The 20,753-nt window shown below is 47.6% G+C and overlaps 1 protein-coding gene across 1 annotated transcript in view; it reads left to right on the plus strand.

Moving 5' to 3' along the window:
- The window catches only part of ccdc82 (coiled-coil domain containing 82), a 142,891-nt gene extending 125,786 nt beyond the window's left edge, over positions 1-17,105 (plus strand). Inside the window, exon 8 of the mRNA XM_072476386.1 lies at positions 15,477-17,105. Within this exon, the coding sequence (XP_072332487.1) occupies positions 15,477-15,545 (69 nt within the window). The 3' untranslated portion in view covers positions 15,546-17,105. The remainder of the gene's footprint in view (positions 1-15,476) is intronic.
- The last annotated feature ends 3,648 nt before the right edge of the window (positions 17,106-20,753 follow it).

Raw genomic sequence — 20,753 nt, forward strand, 5'->3', positions numbered from 1 at the left:
CTATGTCCCGCCACCTTTTTGAAGCTCTAAGTGCCACGGCCAACAGTTCAGTTGCTGGGGAAAAGAGCAAAGGGGCGAGCGGGCACCCCTGCCTCGCCCCATGATGCAACCTAAAATACTCCGGATTAACACTATTGGTCCGCACACTTACCTGAGGAGCCCTATACAACAATCTCACCCAGCGTCTCGAATCCGTACGGCCACTCCAAACAGTCAAACGTCTTCTCCCTATCCATAAACACACCCACCTCCATCTCCCGGCCTGTCAAGAGCATCGATACAACGTTTAGTAACCTCCGAACATTGGCCAATCGCTGTCGCCCCTTCACAAACTCCATCTGGTCCTCTCCTATCACTCCGGCACGCAATCCGCACCACCAGCACCTTCGCCAATAGCTTCACATCCACATTTAACAATAATATAGGACTGTGCAAGCCACACTGCTCTGGGTCTTAGAGGCACGGTAGCACATTGGTTAGCACTTTTGCTTTACAGCGCCAATGTCCCAGGTTCGAATCCCAGCTTGGGTCACTGTCTGTGCGGAATCTGCATGTTCTCCCTGTGTCTGCGTGGGTTTCTTCCGGATGCTCCTGTTTCCTCCCACAAATCCCGAAAGACATGCTGTTAGGTAATTTGGACATTCTGAATTCTCCCTCAGTGTACCCGAACAGGCACCAGAATGTGGCGATTAGGGGATTTTCACAGTAACTTCGTTGCAGTGTTAATGTAAGCCTACTTGTGACAATAATAAAGATTATAGAATAAAGATTATAAATGAGAGATAGATGCCTGACACAGCGTGAGGGGAAGCTCACTCCTCCCCAACGACTCATTGTACAACTCCACTAACAGGGGCTCCAGCTTATAAAACCTCTTGCAAAACTCCGCAGGGAACCCGTTCGGGCCTGGGACCTTACCCAACTGCATCGCCCCCACACAATCCATCACCTCCCCCAGACCAATTGGGGCCACCAGTCCCTGTACCCTTACCTCATCCACCCTTGGGAACTCCAGCCCATTCAAAAACCACCTCATGCCCTCATCCCCCACCGGGGCCTCTGAACTGTACGACCTCCAATAAAATGCCTCAAACAGCCCATTTACATCCTCCAACCCCGTTACCAGCTGGCCCCCCATGTCCCTCATCCGTCCAATCTCCCTCATCGCTGACTGCCTCCTAAGTTGGTGCGCAAGCATCCTGCTCACCTTCTCCCATACTCATACACTGCCCCTTTGGCCCTGCGCAGCTGGCCCATCCCCTCCCCCGTCGACACTAGCCAAACTCCATTTGGAGCTTCTGCCTCTCCATCAACAGCGTGTCCTTAGGGGCCACCAAGTATCTCCGGTCCACCGCCAGAATGGCCTCCACTAACCGCAGCTTCTCTGCTTGCTCCACCCTCACCTTATGCACCCTAATGGAAATAAAGCCCCGTCTAACCACTGTCTTCAACGCCTCCCCCAATGTAGCCGCCGAGACCACATAGTTCCGGATAGCCGCCCCTATCTTCTGACAGACCACCTGCAACCTCCACTGTGGCCGCTGGCAGCTCAGCCCCTTTACCCACAATCCACCCGGTGTGGCACGTGGTCAAACACCATGATCGCCGAATATTCGGTCCCAACCACCCCCGCCAGCAGTGTCTTGTCCAGGACAACAAAATCAATTTGGGAGTACCCCCTGTGGACATGCAAAAAGAACAAAAATTCAGCTTCTCAAACCGCCATGGGTCCACCGCCTCCATCTGCTCCATAAATCCCAGCAACTCCTTCACCATTGCTGACACTCTCATAGACCTGAGGCACGACCTGTCCAGCCTCGGATCCAACACGGAATCCAACCCCCATGACCAGCCAGTGCGTGTCAACGTCACCAAGACTCGCCTCATAATCTCCACATTGTCCTAATTTGGGGTCTTAATGTTCACCAGCACCACTCTCGCCCTCCTCCAACCTCCCGCTCACCATCAAACCTACCCCCAGGGTCCGCCACTGTTCTCTCCAACATAAAGGACACCCTCTTATTAACCAACTCCCACCCTCTTCTTCATCGTTTCCAGCCTTGAATGAAACACCTGTCCCAGCCATCCCTTCCTTAGCCTCTTCAAGGGGGGGGGGGCTGCCCTGCCCTGCCCTGCCCTGCCCTCGTCTCCAGTCAGCAATATCTCCACTTCAAGCAGCTCCCCAGGTCCAAGCCCTGCGCCCATAGATGTCGATGCCCATCACCACTGAAGAAACTGTGCCACAGTAACTTCCTCCACGTCAGCAACCCACCCCTCCCCTCCCCAACCATCCCGAACAAAGAAAAAGAAAACAACCCCCCCTTCCCCGACCGGCAACAGACCTGTCCCGCACTTCACGCTCGTTAACTAGCCTATCCGCTATCATTGTGGCCACCACTTGTGACAACTGCCTTCCCCCAACTCCCCCCCCCCCCATTCCCTCACACCCGCTTCTCCACCTTCCCCCCCCCCCACCCCCCCCACCCACCCCCCACAACCCCAATAACCCACATAATATAAAGCATGATACAACATTCAATCCAACCAAAGAACCCGAACCCTACCCCACAGTGGTATCTCCAGAGTCCAAAGTTCTTGCAAGTCCCCAAGTCTGTGGTCTCCCAAAAACCTGCTCGCCTCCTCTGGTGTGTCCATGTAAAACTCCTGGCCCTTGTATGTGACCCACAACTGGGCTGGGTACGGCACCTCAAACTTCACTCCCTCCTTGAACAGGACGACTTTGACCCTGTTAACCCCAGTCCGGCACTTCGGCAGCTGTGCACCCAGATCCTGGTAGATCTGAATCACATTCTCTTCCCAGGTGCTCTTCTTTGTCTCCTTTGCCCACCGGAGAATCTCCTCGTTGTCTAGATATCTGTGCAGCAGTACAAACAGCGCCCTCGGCTGCTCACCCGCCTTCGGCCTCCTTCTCAGCGACCTGTGCGCTTGATCCACCTGGGAGGGGAGGGGTGGTCAGCTGAAGACCCCCCCCAGCTTCCCCAGTGTTCTGCGCCCCCTCAATGCCTTTGGGCAATCCCACAATCCAGAGATTCATCCTCCAAATCATCCACTTTCTCCCTCAACTTCCTTTGGCCCTCTCTCACCAACGTAATCTCTGCCTTCAACAAAGCCAACCAGTCCTCATGGTCCGCCACTGACTCTTCAACATTTTGCAGCGACACACTATGTACCTCAAACCTTTGCTCCACTCTCTCAATGGTTGCTCGAATCAGGTCAGCCACCTTAGCCAGGTCTCCTGAGGCCTGCTGCCTTTGCTGCTGGAACGTGACCATCAAAAACTCCACCAACTGTTCCGTGGGCCACTGAGCGGACAGTGACGCCACAGAGCTCGCCGCCATCTTTCCTTCTATCACACTCCTCGAAAGCTCATGGTCTGACTGTTGCACCTTTACAGTTGCACTCCTTGTTTGATAGGGCTGAGACATGCCCAACCAAAGAAGAATCCTTAGCTCTATCTGACCCTGTACTTTGTACCAGCAAACACCCCTGTGAACGGGTAACAAGGACCAAACAATTCCGCCTCAATCAGGAGCCACCAAATGTGCGACCACTCACTCCATGGCCGCCGCAGGAAAGTCAGTTTATTTTCTGTGAAACATTTTGGATATCTGAAGGGCGTGAAAGACTCAATATAAATGCAAGTTCCTTTTTCTTTCTTCCCTAATTTTTAAATCGCAGTACAATATTAAATAAAAGAGTCTGTGGAAAAGGACTATTGTTCTCGTAAAAGTCTTGGTTTGTACAGGTTAAACTTCCCTCTCATGTTGTCAGGATGCCCACCATTTTGGAGAAAGCCAATCACCAGAGGTCAGTAGTTGAGCTGGACGTACTGACACTTTGCATTTCTATACAACCAGTATGAATACGCAATTGTGTACGATTTTGCTTCTGTTCAATACAACATTGAGCTCTGATGAAGCCTACCTTTGCGGTTTGATTTGCCACCGCAGCAGAGAATTGATGTCTTTGCCCGGATTTTGAAGTAAGTGGTGGCCGTTGACCTCTAAGAAGGCTGCCCACAATGATCTGCCAGTGACATGGATTTCAATGTTCCAATGTTAATCTCATTCTGACGACAGCTCGAGCCGATCTTCAGCGTCCAACAGCAGCGATATCGTCAAACAAGCTAAGCAGCGAACGACATTGCAATTCAAAGCTCTGATTATCCTTCCATTTTAATTGTTTTGCAGAGTGAAATAGTGTGTAAGTTGAAATATCAATAACCAATTTAAAAAAAATATATTTCAACAATCTAAGGAACTTTTTCATCATTATTGGGGACATTTGACATTCTGCAAATGTTAAATTAGTTTTTTTTAGCGCCAGAGAGGTTGCTGAGGAGTAATTCTGAACTTATGCTTTGAAAACAAGGTAGATGAGCTTGTGGCCCAGATTGTGACTGGCAGGTATGATGTGGTAGGCATCACAGAGACGTGGTTGCAGGGGGTTCAGGACTGGCATTTAAACATCCAGGGATTCACAACCTATCGAAAAGACAGAGAGGTGGGCAGAGGGGGCGGGGTTGCCTTGTTAATTAGGAATGAAATTAAATCAATAGCACTAAACGACATAGGGTCAGATGATGTGGAGTCTGTGTGGGTAGAGTTGAGGAACCACAAAGGCAAAAAAACCATAATGGGAGTTATGTACAGGGAGTTATGTAACAGTGGTCAGGACCGGGGGCACAAAATGCACCACAAAATAGAAAGTGCATGTCAGAAAGGCAAGGTCACAGTGATCATGGGGGACTTCAATATGCAGGTGGACTGGGTAAATAATGCTGCCAGTGGACCCAAGGAAAGGGAATTAATTGAATGTTTACAGGAGGGCTTTTTGGAACAGCTTGTGATGGAGCCCACGAGGGAACAGGCCATTCTGGACTTAGTGTTATGTAATGAGCCAGACTTGATTAAAGATCTTAAAGTAAGGGAACACTTAGGAGGCAGTGATCATAATATGGTAGAATTCAATCTCCAATTTGAAAGAAAGAAGGTAGACTCAGATGTAAAGATGTTACAGTTGAATAAAGGTAACTACAGGGGCATGAGGGAGGAACTGACAAAAATCGACTGGGAGCAGAGCCTAGTGGGAAAGACAGTAGAACAGCAATGGCAGGAGTTTCTGGGAGTAATTGAGGACACAGTACAGAGGTTCATCCAAAAGAAAAGAAAGGTTATCAGAGAGGGGATTAGGCAGCCATGGCTGACAAAGGAAGTTAGGGAATGCATCAAAGCAAAAGAGAAAGCCTATAATGTGGCAAAGAGTAGTGGGAAGTCAAAAGATTGGGAAGGCTACAAAAATAAACCGAGGCTAACAAAGAGAGAAATAAGGAGAGGATCAATTATGAAGGTAGGCTAGCCAGTAACATTAGAAATGATAGTAAAAGTTTCTTTAAATACATTAAAAACAAACGGGAGGCAAAAGTAGACATTGGGCCGCTCCAAAATGACGCTGGTAATCTAGTGATGGGAGACAAGGAAATAGCTGAGGAACTAAATAAGTACTTTGCGTCAGTCTTCACAGTAATAGACATGAGTAATATCCCAACAATTCCGGAGAGTCAGGGGGCAGAGTTGGATATGGTAGCCATCACAAAGGAGAAAGTGCTAGAGAAACTAAGAGGTCTAAAAATTGATAAATCTCCGGGCCCAGATGGGCTACATCCTAGAGTTCTAAAGGAGATAGCTGAAGAAATAGTGGAGGCGTTAGTTATGATCTTTCAAAAGTCACTGGAGTCAGGGAAAGTCCCAGAGGATTGGAAAATCGCTGTTGTAACCCCCCTGTTCAAGAAGGGAACAAGAAAAAAGATGGAAAATTACAGGCCAATTAGCCTAACCTCGGTTGTTGGCAAGATTCTAGAATCCATCGTTAAGGATGAGATTTCTAAATTCTTGGAAGTGCAGGGTCGGATTAGGACAAGTCAGCATGGATTTAGTAAGGGGAGGTCGTGCCTGACAAACCTGTTAGAGTTCTTTGAAGAGATAACAAATAGGTTATACCAAGGAGAGCCAATGGATGTTATCTATCTTGACTTCCAAAAGGCCTTTGATAAGGTGCCTCACGGGAGACTGCTGAGTAAAATAAGGGCCCATGGTATTCGAGGCAAGGTACTAACATGGATTGACGATTGGCTGTCAGGCAGAAGGCAGAGAGTTGGGATAAAAGGTTCTTTTTCGGAATGGCAACCGATGACGAGTGGTGTCCTGCAGGGTTCAGTTTTGGGGCCACAGCTGTTCTCTTTATATATTAACGATCTAGATGACTGGACTGGGAGCTTTCTGGCTAAGTTTGCCGATGATACAAAGATAGGTGGAGGGGCAGGTAGTATGGAGGAGGTGGGGAGGCTGCAGAAAGATTTAGACAGTTTAGGAGAGTGGTCCAAGAAATGGCTGATGAAATTCAACTTGGGCAAGTGCGAGGTCTTGCACTTTGGAAAATAGAATAGAGGCATGGACTATTTTCTAAACGGTGACAAAATTCATAATGCTGAAGTGCAAAGGGACTTGGGAGTCCTAGTCCAGGATTCTCTAAAGGTAAACTTGCAGGTTGAGTCCGTAATTAAGAAAGCAAATGCAATGTTGTCATTTATCTCAAGAGGCTTGGAATATAAAAGCAGGGATGTACTTCTGAAGCTTTATAAAGCATTAGTTAGGCCCCATTTAGAATACTGTGAGCAATTTTGGGCCCCACACCTCAGGAAGGACATACTGGCACTGGAGCGGGTCCAGCGGAGATTCACACGGATGATCCCAGGAATGGTAGGCCTAACATACGATGAACGTCTGAGGATCCTGGGATTATAATTATTGGAGTTTAGGAGGTTGAGGGGAGATCTAATAGAAACTTACAAGATAATGAATGGCTTAGATTGGGTGGACGTAGGGAAGTTGTTTCCATTAGCAGGGGAGACTAGGACCCGTGGGCACAGCCTTAGAATAATCGGGAGTCACTTTAGAACAGAGATGAGGAGAAATTTCTTCATCCAGAGAGTGGTGGGTCTGTGGAATTCATTGCCACAGAGGGCGGTGGAGGCCGGGACGTTGAGTGTCTTTAAGACAGAGGTTGATAAATTCTTGATTTCTCAAGGAATTAAGGGCTATGGAGAGAGAGCGGGTAAATGGAGTTGAAATCAGCCATGATTGAAAGGTGGAGTGGACTCGATGGGTCGAATGGCCTTACTTCAGCTCCTATGTCTTATGTCTTATGGTCTTAAAACATACCCCATTGAGGAGCAGGGAATCACTGAGAAAGATCTGGATTTCCATGTTTAACAACGCTTGTGCAGATGCCAGAAGTTGCTGGCAGTTTTACAGTTGTAATGACGGCAGCACTGGCAGTTGTGACTATCCTCAATTCTTAAAAATCCAAATCCAAATTCTTAAAAGGCATCCAGAATGCCAATAACACCTAAAGTTGTGGAATGTAACTCAAACCGGCAGTGAGAAAGTCACAAGCAACATATTTGACCTTTCCAGCAATTTCTTTTTAATACACATGACTCACAGAGGTGGAGGCAAGACTTGCACAGTGACAAAGTACTGCACGGTTAAAAAGCTCTCTTGCTCCTCTCCCACGTCTGTTTTGCTTCTGCAGGAAGGGAGAAACTGTGTGTCAAAGAGGAATATTATCAGGTTTTGGAAGCAAGCAGGAAAATGTAACTCTAGTCTACAGGCTAGTGTGACCAGAGGCCTTCAGATGATTATACAACAACATCAACAACAAATTGGGGTCCATTGTCAGTCCGGGGGAGGGAGCACTCCTCTGGAGTCTGGCTCAATCTGAGTCTTTAAAATAGTTACTCGAAGTTAGAAGTGTTTTTTCTTTCCTTCTAACTTTTTTGGGGTAACTGAGGGTACCTAGTCAGAACCATCGAAGGTTGCGATTTAAATTGCTTTGTCGAATAGTTCCCAGCCCAGTGCAATTATGCAGCAGAAGTTAGCGCTTCTGGACAATTGCGCTTCTAAACTAAACCCTTACCTGGGAACCTCTAAGACGGATTCCCCCCCCCCCCCCAAATCCGACACTGGGGAACCAGGAAATTATGGGTCAGTGTTTCAAGTCCAAAATGATTCTTCTTTGGAACTGAGGAATTGAGAACATTTCAAAAAAGAATCATATTGTGCCCGAAATATTAACTGTGCTGCTGAACCAGCTGAGTTTTTTTCCAGCACTTTCTGATTTGATTGCAGTATTGTTCGCTCAGAACGCATCAGATCTTGCTGGAGAATGTGCCTGTTCTGAGACAGAGAGTGTTTGAAGATTAATATACAATTGGGCGCATCTTAATTGCGCACAATTCTTTTATCCAATATGTTACAATTCCTGTAGAGATTGATAATTTAAAAAAGAGAAATGTATTCCAGTGACCAACTCAAAGTATCACACAAGTTGACACGTTTTAAGGCTTTTACTGTAAGAAAAATAAAATCATCGAATAAACATTACTTAGTCAGCAATTAATACACCAAACTATAAAAAGGTAATCCCCTTTTTAATTTCTTAAACAGAAAACCCATACCATGTTGTCTGTGGAGCTGTATTCTTAAGTTTAAAGTCCAACCCCTCCCAATGTTAACAGAATCCCTCCTCCTGCTCCTCCAAGGTGAATTTCCCAGTGTCCTTTTAAACCAAATACTCTTCACTCAACCCTTTGAGAATAATAGAAGGTGCACCCTATTGTAAGGTTCCATCTGTTAGTGCCATGGTCTCTCTGGTTTCTAACTTCTCACAACCTTTGTTTCCTCGGACATGAGTGTTTTGTTACTGGTGTGTAGGTAACATGTGCGACTCAATCCTTGGTTAGTGAAGTATTCTGAATCCCGATGAAGAAAATTTGAACTCTTCCAGTAGTAACAAAAGGTTTATTGAGTAACTACAACAATATTTACATGAGTTCTTTACTTTAACTTTGATGCTAGTGATAAGGTTAACAAGATTGAACAATGATAACTATACGTAACTCCAGTTGCCATATAAACTAGTCTGCTGTTACTTTGATCACCGTGCACCCAAGAGAGAGGGAGAGCCCCAATGTGGCTGCCTTTTATGCCTTCTAGTGATCATGTGGTGCTACTGATGACACATTAACCCCTTGTGTACATACACACATAGAGATCACCACATCCCCCCTTTTTTCATGTTACATATTTTCTGTATGTTGTAAAGAAAATTGAACAAAACATAATGGATAAAGCTTGCAAATGCATTACAGAAAATCAATGAGTTAGTCCGTCAAATGTTAATACATTTAGTCTCATAATTTTTTTGTTTTTTGCTTGTGTAAAATGGGTAGGCAAATGATGTTATGTACAAGTTGTGATGATCTTGACGATTATACAAAGCCAATTAATATTTATGAGTCCAGTCTTAATTTAAAAAAAATTTGAGAGTCTGATTTATGCTTTTTTTTTCTATGCTTGTGGTAGCAATTCTGTCTTACATCTTTGTTGTCTGACCTGGACTTTTTCCTGTGTTTGTGGTGTTGATTCTGTATGTCATCTTTCTTGACAGCTGGTTTGCTTGTTTGTTGTAGAGCAAATGTGAATTTGTGAGATTTGTTGCCATGCCATGGCATGTTTGTACTCTTGCCATTGTTTTGCAGTGTGCTGTGGCATTGTCCTTCATGTGTAGAGTTGTACCATGTTGTACAGGTCGTTGTTTCATTGTTGTTGTGTCTGTCTTGGTCATTTTCGTTGTCGTTCTTAATGTTTTTCTCGTCGTGCTCGTTGTTTCTGTTTTTGTTATACTTCTTGTTGTGTTTGTTGTTGTTCTTGTAGTTTTTGTTGTTGTGTTCAATGAGTGTTCCGTTTGGATGATGTGAGTCATTGTCACAGTTATTGGTGTGAGTGTCCTTTTGCGGTATTTGTTACATTGAGCGTTTCTTCTTGAGAATTGTGAGAATGATCTGATGCTGCATTGATGTTGGTGACATCAGTCATTTGTGGTGGATTTGATTCCTCTGCTTTGCTTCCTTGGTACTCCTCTTCTAGAGTCATTTCTGGTTCACTTGAATCATCTGTGATCTCTTTGTGCTCCTCTTCTGGAGTTATTTCTGGTTCATTTGAATCACCTTTGGTTTCTTGGTGCTCCTCTTCTGGAGTCAAAGCCTTCAAGATTTCAATTGACGTGGTCTCTCTGGACTCTTGGTGCTCCTCTTCTGGAGTCAAAATCTTCAGGATTTCTATTGACGTGGTCTCTCTGGACTCATAAGTAGCCATCCTCTGATTATTGAGTACTTCTGTACAGCCGAGCTGAAATATGTCAGACTCGCTGTGATCCTGCACATCCAGTATGGGAATTGTGATTTCTTCGTCACTTGTCTCACATACAGTGGGTAGACATTCAGTGTCTTCTTGTTGGTTAAATGAGCTGGGTAGACTTTCATAGTCTTCTTCTGGTGGCTCAAATAAGCTTGATAGATCTTCATGGTCTTGTTCATGCATGGCGTTCGCTATGGAGTGTTTGCTTGCTTCCATTTTCGAGTCTGTCACCGAGCTGTCTGTGGAGGCTTGCGTCGCTCGCTTTGTGGAGGCTTGTGTCACTCTCTTTGTAGAGTCTTTAATCGCTCTCTCTGTGGAGTCTTTTATCGCTCGCTCTGTGGAGTCCTTCACATTGCTTTCTCTGTGGAGTCTGTCATCGCTCTCTCTGTGGAGTCTGTCATCGCTCTCTTTGTGGAGTCGTCCAGTGTTCTCGCTGTAGAGTCAATCTGTGCTCTCTCAACGGAGTCACTCTGTGCTCTCTGTGTGGCGTCGTCTCGTCTTGGGTATTGCTGTCATCCAATATATCGACAATCTTCCATGGCACCATGGTATTGGATTCATCTACCATGAGAAGAGGCGTGTTGAGCTTTTCAACCATTTTGCTGATGCAATGATCATCAATTCCGAATAACTCATCCATGTCTGAGCCGTAGTCTTTAATGAACAAATCATCTCTTTTTGTTTCAGAGTTGTTATCGTTCTCTTCATGTTCAATGAACAAATCATCTTCTTTGGTTTCGGATTTTTCATTGTGCTCTTCACTTTGGATGGTGCAGACTGCTTGTTCCAGGGTGTTGTGAAAGTTGTTTTCAACTGCTGGTGTAAGTTCGGGCATTGTTCTGTCTTTTGAGGCAAGAAAATTGGGTTTGGCAGTTTTAAATTTATTTTTGTTCATTTCCGTGCATTTCCCTTTTAAGTGGGCGTGGTCTTGGTCCTCTGACATCATGACACTCGTGACGTCATGCGTAGGACTCAATTGCACATGCGCAATTCGAGTTTCCTTTACTGTGCGCTCTTTGCACAACTGCGCATGTACGGCTCCTTTCTCAAGATGGCTGCCGCTCAGAACTTCCGTCGTCTTCTGTTTCAACCCTGCCTTGGTCTCGTGGTAGGTTTTACTCCGCCTCCCCGCCGGGTCGGAGAATCGCCGGGGGCTGGCGTGAATCCCGCCCCCGCCGGTTGCCAAATTCTCCGACACCGGATATTCGGCGGGGGTGGGAATCGCGCCGCCCCGGTTGGCGGGCCCCCACCCCCCCCCCCCCCCCCGGCGATTCTCCGGCCTGTGATGGGCCAAAGTCCCGCTGCTGGAATGCCTGTCCCGCCGGCGAGAATCAAACCATCTCTCTTACCGGCGGGACAAGGCAGCGCAGGTGGGCTCCGGGGTCCTGAGGGGGGCGCGAGGCAATCTGGCCCCGGGGGGTGCCCCACGGTGGCCTGGCCCACGATCGGGGCCCACCGATCCGCGGACGGGTCTGTGCCGTGGGGGCACTCTTTTCCTTCCGCCTTCGCCATGGTCTCCACTATGGCGGAGGCGGAAGAGACCCCCTCCACTGAGCATGCGCGGGGATGCAGTGAGCGGCCGCTGACGCTCCCGCGCATGCGCCGCACGGCAAAGTCAGTTTTGCGCCAGCTGGCGGGGCACCAAAGGCCTTTCCCGCCAGCTGGCGGGGCGGAAATCAGTCCGGCGCGGGCCTAGTCCCTCAAGATGAGGGCTCGGCCCCTCATGATGCGGAGGATTCCGCACCTTTAGGGTGGCGCGATGCCGGACTGATTTGCACCGTTTTCGGCGCCGGTCGGCGGACATCGCGCCGATTGCAGAGAATCCCACCCCAGATTTGTAATAAAATCAGTGATGGGCCCTCCGTTTCTCTGGCATTTATGACAATTGTTAAATCGTTCCAGCATCTCACCAGAGTGACTCTTACAGTGTTCATTACATTTTTTGAGTATTACTTCTATTTTGGTATCGTCTTCATCTTCTAAGTGATTAAAGCAATTATAGATTTCTCTCGCTTCATGCCCTCCTATTGAGAGGAGTAGTGCTATTTTTGTTGCGTTAGAGACCGTGCTTAAACCATTAGCTGCGATAAATATTTGGAATATCTGTTCAAATCTTTTCCAGTCATAACTTAAATTACCGGTTGTTTCCAGCTGTTCTAGAGGTCCAATGAGTCCCATAGTTAGTCGTCGAGGATCCATTTGCTGCGAAGTCTTCCACAGTCGAATGTCCAGTCTTCTATTTTTCTTCTCTTTTTGTCTAACCTAATCTAGCTAGTTCTGTTAAAGCCACTCGACTCGTACCATGTTTTGTTACCGGTGTGTAGGTAACATGTGCTCCTCAGTCCTTGGTTAGTGATGAGGTATTCTGAATCCCGATGAAGAAGATTCAAACTCTTCCAGTAGTAACAAAAGGTTTATTGAGTAACTACAACAATATTTACATGAGTTCTTTACTTTAACTTTGATACCAGTGATAAGGTTAACAAGATCTAACTATGGTAACTATACGTAACTCCGCTGACCATCTAAACTAGTCTGCTGTTACTTTGATCACCATGCACTTAAGAGAGAGAGAGAGCCCCAATGTGGCTGCCTTTTATACCCCTGTTGGTCCGGCCCTCTAGTGATCATGTGGTGCTACTGAGGATACATGACCCATTAACCCCTTGTGTACATACACACATAGAGGTCACCACAATGAGTTCCATCCTCTTTAGCCCGTCGCTTGATGATTGACCCAAATACAGTTTTATCTTCTGCTTGTAACACCTCATGTGGGTTCTATTTTCCCAACTCCTTCAGTCTGGTTGCCTCTGAGAGACTGTGACTGGATTTTTAAAAACATTTTTACAGGATGTGAGGTCGCTGGTTAGGTCAGCATTTATTGCACATCCCTTGTTGCCCTTCAGAAGGCGGTGATGAGTTGTCTTCATGAACCGCGGCAGTCCTTGAGGTGTAGGTACACCCACTGTGCTATTAGGGAGGGAGTTCCAGGATGTTGTACCGGTGACAGTGAAGGAACGGCGATATATTTCCAAGTCAGAGTGGTGAGTGACTTGGAGTGGAACCTCCTGGTGGTGGCGTTCTCAGATGTCCTTCTAGATGGTAATGGTCATGGGTTTGGAAGGTGTTCATAGAATCATAGAATTTACAGTGCAGAAGGAGGCCATTTGACCCATCGAGTCTGCACCGGCCCTTACAAAGAGCACCCTACTGAAGCCCACATATCTACTCTATCCCCATAACCCAGTAACCCCACTTAATCTTTTTTAGACACTAAGGGCAATTTAGCATGGCCAGTCCACCTAACCCTCACATCTTTGGACTGTGGGAGGAAACCGGAGCACCCAGAGGAAACCCACGCAGACACAGGGAGAACGTTCAGACTCCGCACAGACAGTGACCAGCCGGGAATTGAACTGGGACCCTGGAGCTGTGAAGCAATTATGCTAACCACTATGCTACCGTGCTGCCTTGTTGTCTAAGGAACCTAGGTGAGTTACTGCAGGCATTTTGGAGATGGTACGCATGGCTGCCACTGTTTGACGGTGGTGGAGGATTTTACACTTGGCACCAAAATGTGTCACTTCATACCGGTTGTTTCCAGCTAGTTCTATGCATTTAAAATTCATCTGCCATGTGTCTACCCATTTCATCTCTCTGTCTCTGCTCAACGGGCGGCACGTTAGCATTGTTGCTTTACAGCTCTAGTGCCCCAGGTTTGATTCCCGGCTTGGGTCACTGTTTGTGCGAATTCTGCACGTTCTCCCCGTGTCTGCGTGAGTTTCCTCCGGGTGCTCTGGTTTCCTCTCTCAGTCCAAAGATGTGCAGGTTAGTTGGATTAGCCATGCTAAATTGCCCCTTAGTGTCCAAAAGGTTAGGTGGGGTTACTGGGTTCCAGGGTGGAGGTGTGGGCTTAAGTAGGGTGCTCTTTCCAAGGGTCAGTGCAGACTCAATGGGCTGAATGGTCTCCTTCTGCGTTGTAAATTCAATGATTCTATGATGAACTGAGGTCTGTTGTCAAGAATAGTTTATGCACTGGGCCAAAACCGTGGTGTTAAAATGTATAGTTGTGCTGGAATACTCATCTGTTTATAATGCAAAGAACCCATGCAGATCATTTTCTCCCTTCCTACCTCGAGTGATGAGGGAAAGTATGAAGCCCATAACTTTTGTTCTGGCAGAGTTCAGATATCATCAGAGACTGGAATTTAATAAATGGGACCTTCTGGTTAATATGGCTCTTTGCTACACTGGATGGGGTTTTATCCGTTAGATTGTCAGGGAATCTTTGAACAAAAGACCTTAGGCCAAAAAGACAATGTGCGGATTCACTCTGACACCTGATCCTTACAGTGGGTCCTATTACCAGGAAGGTATGTTAGTGCTCCACAACCTTATGCCAGAGACTGATCGGATATGGGTTTGATTTGCAGTTTATCAGGTGGTCTGTTTCTAATTTCAACCTTGCCATTCGGAAATATGCCAAGTTGGGGTCAGACACACTTCCCCACAAGGAATGAGGGGAAAGCCGTGATCCAATCACCCGAGGCCATCTTGAGCATTTCCTCAGCAGCTGTTTAAAGTGTCAATGTTGGAAGATTTGGAGTCTGTTACCTACCCTTTTGGCTGCATGAAAATATAGAAGCTCCTCTGTCTCTTAAAAAATGAACCAGCTCCTTAAGGATACCGTTTAGTGCTGTCCAGTGCTGGGATTGATTTGAATTCCTGCCCACCTGCTTTGCTCACCCACTAGTTTAGTTTTGCTCTGACTAACATTGTGGAAAAAATCTGCAATAAACAGCCACCTTGGTGCTTGAGCTATACAAGCCGGATAAAGCTACTATTGAATACAGACAATGCCTGAAATGTTCTGGCCTAAACCCAACCCCCATGGTAATGTTAAATCGACACTGACTGTTTGAGTCCGGGCTGTGTAATTGGTTCCATTTGTGTGTGTTACTAACATGTCTCTCTGACTCGCAACTGTGGCTATGCTAGCAGGTGGTAACTCAATACTGTGAATGCACGATTGGTTCTCAGACCAATTAGTGGCTTTGTTGCTCGGTGAAGCTAACCAGGGCAGGCATCACTCTATGTGCAATGATCTGCTTTATTAGTTGTGTTTTTCCTTCAACTTTGAATGTAAAACATATATCAGCAAAGCTCATGTTTTGTTCCTTTCTTACCCTGCAGCAATACACACATCTTGAAACAATTCTGAGCGATGCCGACAATTTCTGTGAAGAGAAACTTCTTGATTAAAACTGCTAAGAGGCAGACAGAAGGAAGAAAACGTTTTAGAAACTGTGCATTCCGCGCACCTCTCATCTCTCCCTCACTTTTAGAGTTTGGAACAATCTGGGCTGCAGGCTGCCCTATTGCCAGCCGAAAGACTATTCTGATTGGCCAATATTAAAGGTCAACTGTGGGACAAACTTCACAACCGATTTCCTGCTGGAGGTGAGAAATCCAGGTTGTCAGTGGTTTCCTGCCATCACGCTAATACGGAAAAATCACGAGCAACATTGACCTTCAAGAATTGAAAGTTACTATTCAATCTGCTTCCAACAGCACCAGCACCCTTTCAGGCTATCCTTTCCAGCTCAAAACAACTTGCGTATAAGTCTTCATTTGGCTTCTGGACCATCAGACACACAAATCAGTTTCTGCCAAAGACCACACTCAAATCCGAACACCTCCATGAAATTTCCATCCCCTTCCCCACCCCACCAATCCTTTTGGCTGTGAGCAGAACAATTCCAGCCTCTCCAGTCCCTCCCTCTTTGCTTAAAGTCCCTCATCCCTTTAAATCTCCTCTACTTTCTCCTAGGTCCCATCATCACCGTAAAGCGTGATGTCCAAAGCTATATATCACATTGTGGCTATGCTGAATGGGTGTTTTAGAAAGATTTTGTATAATTTCCCTTTTCCTGTACTCTAAGACTCCACCCATAAAGCCAAGGATCTCACATCCTCCCCCAACAGCTTTCTCAACTTGACCTACCACCTTCAAGGATGTGTGTATGATTCTTCAATCCTGCAACCCTTTCCTGCACACATTTAGTTCATGTTGCCTTTTCTTACATTTGCCACCAAAATGTGTCACTTCATAGTTCTATGCATTTAAAATTCATCTGCCATGTGTCTACCCAGTTCATTTCTCTGTCTCTGCTCAACGGGCGGCACGGTAGCACAGTGGTTAGTATTGTTGCTTCACAGCTCTAGGACCCCAGGTTCGATTCCCGGCTTGGGTCACTGTCTGTGCGAAGTCTGCACGTTCTCCCCGTGGCTGTGTGGGTTTCATCCGGGTGCGGTTTCCTCCCACAGTCCAGAGATGTGCAGGTTAGTTGGATTAGCCATGATAAATTACCCTTAGTGACCAAAAGGTTACTGTGTTCCGGGGATGGGGTGGAGGTGTGGGGTTAAGTAAGGTGCTCTTTCCAAGGGTCCGTGCAGACCCGATGGGCCGAATGGTCTCCTTCTGCGTTGTGAATTCTATGATGAACTGAGGTCTGTTGTCAAGGATAATTCATGCACTAGGCCAAAACCGTGTTGTTAAAATGTATAGTTGTGCTGGAATACTCATCTGTTTATAATGCAAAGTATTAAATTCAAGCAGATCAATAGAATGAAACTTTACTTTAGGAAAACTGATTATTTTAGTTGTTAAAAGTCTCAAAACAGCTTTTTATTGCACTTTTGTCATTTTGGAATGATTTTGCAGTATTTCACAATGCTAATTCCTGCTGTTTTTCCAATTTTTGTGGTAAAGCATACAAATTAGTAAACGTTGCTCCATTTTATGGCTTCCTTTTGAAACAGCTACTTGTTTCCTGTCTTCATTACTTTGATTTTGAACACTGTATTTTGTGTACATTGAGCAACATCCTCTAAGTGTATTTTTGTGCTGCTGGGTGGTTTGTTTAGTGTTATTCCTTTTGTGTTAGATCTTAAAAATTTAAACAGACAAACTCATCAGCGTACAAAATAAAAGTGCATATCGAAAATGAGTCACTGGAGCTCTATGGGACTGCTGGCAAGAGCACATATGGTGCAAAGCCACTTCTTTGACACCTTAGCAGTATGTTACAGGAATAAAAATGCACTTAAGATAATACTCTATATTGTATGATACTCTTGTGACGCATTTCATTCATCTCTTAAGTTGCTCACACTGCTATTACTCATCAGTGGCAAATGTGGAACCAACAGAATCTTGCGCTGGTATTATACAGCCCAAATGGTTTCTAGTCAACCTACGTTTGTTCGGAGAGTACCAACAATGGACTTAAAATGTTACATGCCCATGATTGCATTTGAGTGAAATCGCAGTGACAGTTGTCAAGGACTTAGAAATGGTGAATTCTCTGCATAACTACCAGTTTCTTTGGTAGCAACTGCATTGAAAGTTACCTGGACTTGTCATTTTGGATTGCTTTCCACCACAGTCGCTCCTTCATATTCATATTACTGTGTACATTGGGCGGGATTCTCTTAGCCCAACACCAAAATTGAGAAAGACGATCAGACGGAGAATGGCTCGCGACGCCGGAATCGGGGCAGATGCGGGTTTGACGCCGGGTCGTGATGCTCTGCCCCCTCCAAATCGACGTCATCAGGTCGGGTGCCTAGTGCAGTCGCAACCCCGTTGGTATGTGATTCGCCGGCCCACCCGCGATGCTCTGCCTCCGATAGGCCGGGTTCCCAATGGCACAGGCCATGTTTGGTCCCAGTCATCGGGAACCGGGCGTGCCGGCTGTGGGGAGAGAGGGCTTGCGGACAGTGTCCAGCGCCACCACACTCAGCCAAGATCCATGCCGTTGGCCGAGGGGCTTCCGCCAGGGCTGGGGGGATGTGGTGGGGGGTGTCCAGGAGGTGGGCTGTCGGTCGGAGTGGCGGGAATGCGGTCCAGCACGGTCGGCGCCATCTTTTCTGGCGTGACCGGTGCGTGTGGGGGTTGTAGGCGTACATGTGGCTGCAGCTTGTCAGCCCTGCGCATGTGCAGCACGGGACCCGGTGATTCTCCAAGTGTTTTCTACACATTCCGCGGGTGTTTCGTGCAGTGCGTGTACTAGCCCCTCACCGGTAGTGGATTTTCCCGTTGTGAAACAACACGGATCCCCCATTGGCGTCAGCACATAGCCTCAGGAACGGAGAATCCAGCCCATTGTTCTTCTCCAACACTCACTTCCAGATTGCGATAGCACGTGTAAATATTTGCAGGTTGCATGCTGCTCAACCTTAGCACAAGCTTGATGCTGAATAAAGTAGAGCAATGGTGTTATGCTGCCTTCGTAATAGACAGCATTGTACATCTTGGCTAGAATTTAACTTACCTGGCATGCTGGGAGTGGAAGGGTGTCAGTAAGGTACGGGGAGTCTGGAGCTGCGTATGCATGTGCTGTCACTGAACAGTTCAGAAACTGGACTGAACTGATTGGTAGGTGTGGTAAACCACTGTTGCACCTCTATTAGGTGATATATGGTAGTACCTGTACTATAGGTACGTTGGTAGTCCCTGCCTGCTGGCTCCGCCCAGTAGGCGGAGTATAAATATGTGTGCCCTCCATGCTGCAGCCATTTCGCCAGCTGCTGTGGGAGGCCACACATCTTAGAGCAATAAAGCCTCAGTTGTACCCAACTCAAGTCTTTGTGCAATTGAAATGAAATGAAAATCGCTTATTGTCACAAGTAGGCTTCAAATGAATCGTGCATCAATTGATCGTGCATCAATTTATTGCTCTAAGATTTTCAAAAGTTGGACCTCCGTATCAAACCGGATCGCCTGCAGCTGGATCCGCATTCAAGCGACGCCAAAAAGGACTTTCAACACTGGCTAGCTTGCTTCGAGGCGTACATCAACTCGGCGTCCACCCCTGTCTCGGAGGCTCAGAAGATACAGATCCTGTACTCAAGGTTGAGCTCCAGCGTCTTTCCGCTAATCCAGGACGCGCTGAACTACGCCGAAGCCATGACGCTTCTCAAGGAGAATTACGCTCAGAAGACAAACACGCTCTTCGCCAAGCACGTACTCGCCACTCGTTCTCAACTCCCTGGTGAGTCCATAGAAGACTTCTGGCGGGCCCTAATCCCACTCGTCCGGGACTGTGATTGTCAGGTCGTTACGGCCACTGAACATTCAAACCTCCTTATGCGGGACGCGTTTGTTACGGAGATTGGGTCGGACCTCATACGCCAGCGACTGTTAGAGGAGGCCATGCTCGACCGAGTTGAGACAACAAAACTAGCGCTCTCCATGACGGTCGCCTCGCACAACACTCAGGGCTACACCCCCAGCCGCGCGGCCCACTCCTCCTACGCATCGTGGACCCCACAGACGGCCGCCCCAGTGGGGGACTTACCCAGCCAACACGCCTGCGCTACACGCCAGCCAGCAAACCCCGGGGGTCCCAGATGTTATTTCTGCGGCCAGCAGAAACACCCCCACCAACGCTGCCCGGCCCACGCTGCCCTTTGTTAGGCTTGCGGCAAGAAGGGGCACTTCACCGCGGTGAGCCAGGCCCCTGCAGTCACCGCTATCGTCCCCGCCCCCCTCATTTACGGACAATGAGCGCCGCCATCTTCACCTCCCCCAGACCACGCGTGGCCAGTGGGCACTGCCATCTTCCCCCCGAGCAACACGTGCAGCCCAGGGGCGCCGCCATCTTATTCAACCCCTGCCACATGCGCACCCATGGGGCCACCATTTTGTACTCCTCTGGATTTTCAGCCACCATTTTGTCCTCCTCGAGATCTTCAGGCGCCGCCATTTTGTCTCCCCCACGACACATGGGCAACACTCCCCGTCATCCTACACCAGCGACGACCGACCACGACTCTTCTCAGTGACCATTGACCAGTCTTGTCCGCACAACCTGGCCACCGCATCGACCACCGTTAAAATCAACGGACACGTGACCTCTTGCCTGCTGGACTCCGGGAGCACCGAAAGCTTCATCCACCCGGATACGGTAAGGCGTTGCATCCTCGCGATACACCCCGCCGACCAAAGAATCTCCCTGGCCTCCGGATCCCATTCCGTGGCGATCCGGGGGTACTGTACGGTCACAATCACGGTCCAGGACGTAGAATTCAGCGGCTTCCGCCTCTACGTCCTCCCTAACCTCTGCACTACCCTACTACTCAGCTTGGACTTCCAGTGCCACCTCCAGAGCCTAACCCTGAAATTCGGCGGGCCCCTACCACCCCTCACTGTGTGCGGCCTCGCGACCCTAAAGGTCGATTCGCCTTCCCGCTTCGCAAATCTAACCTCGGATTGCAAACCCGTTGCCACCAGGAGTAGACGGGACAGCACCCAGGACAGGACCTTCACCATGTCCGAGGTCCAGCGGCTGCTTCGGGAAGGCATCATCGATGCCAGCAACAGCCCCTGGAGAGCCCAAGTGGTAGTAGTTAAAACTGGGGAGAAACACAGAATGGTCATGGGCTACAGCCAGACCATCAATCGGT

Source organism: Scyliorhinus torazame, chromosome 15 (genome assembly GCF_047496885.1).
Source record: "Scyliorhinus torazame isolate Kashiwa2021f chromosome 15, sScyTor2.1, whole genome shotgun sequence".
NCBI lineage: Eukaryota > Metazoa > Chordata > Chondrichthyes > Carcharhiniformes > Scyliorhinidae > Scyliorhinus > Scyliorhinus torazame.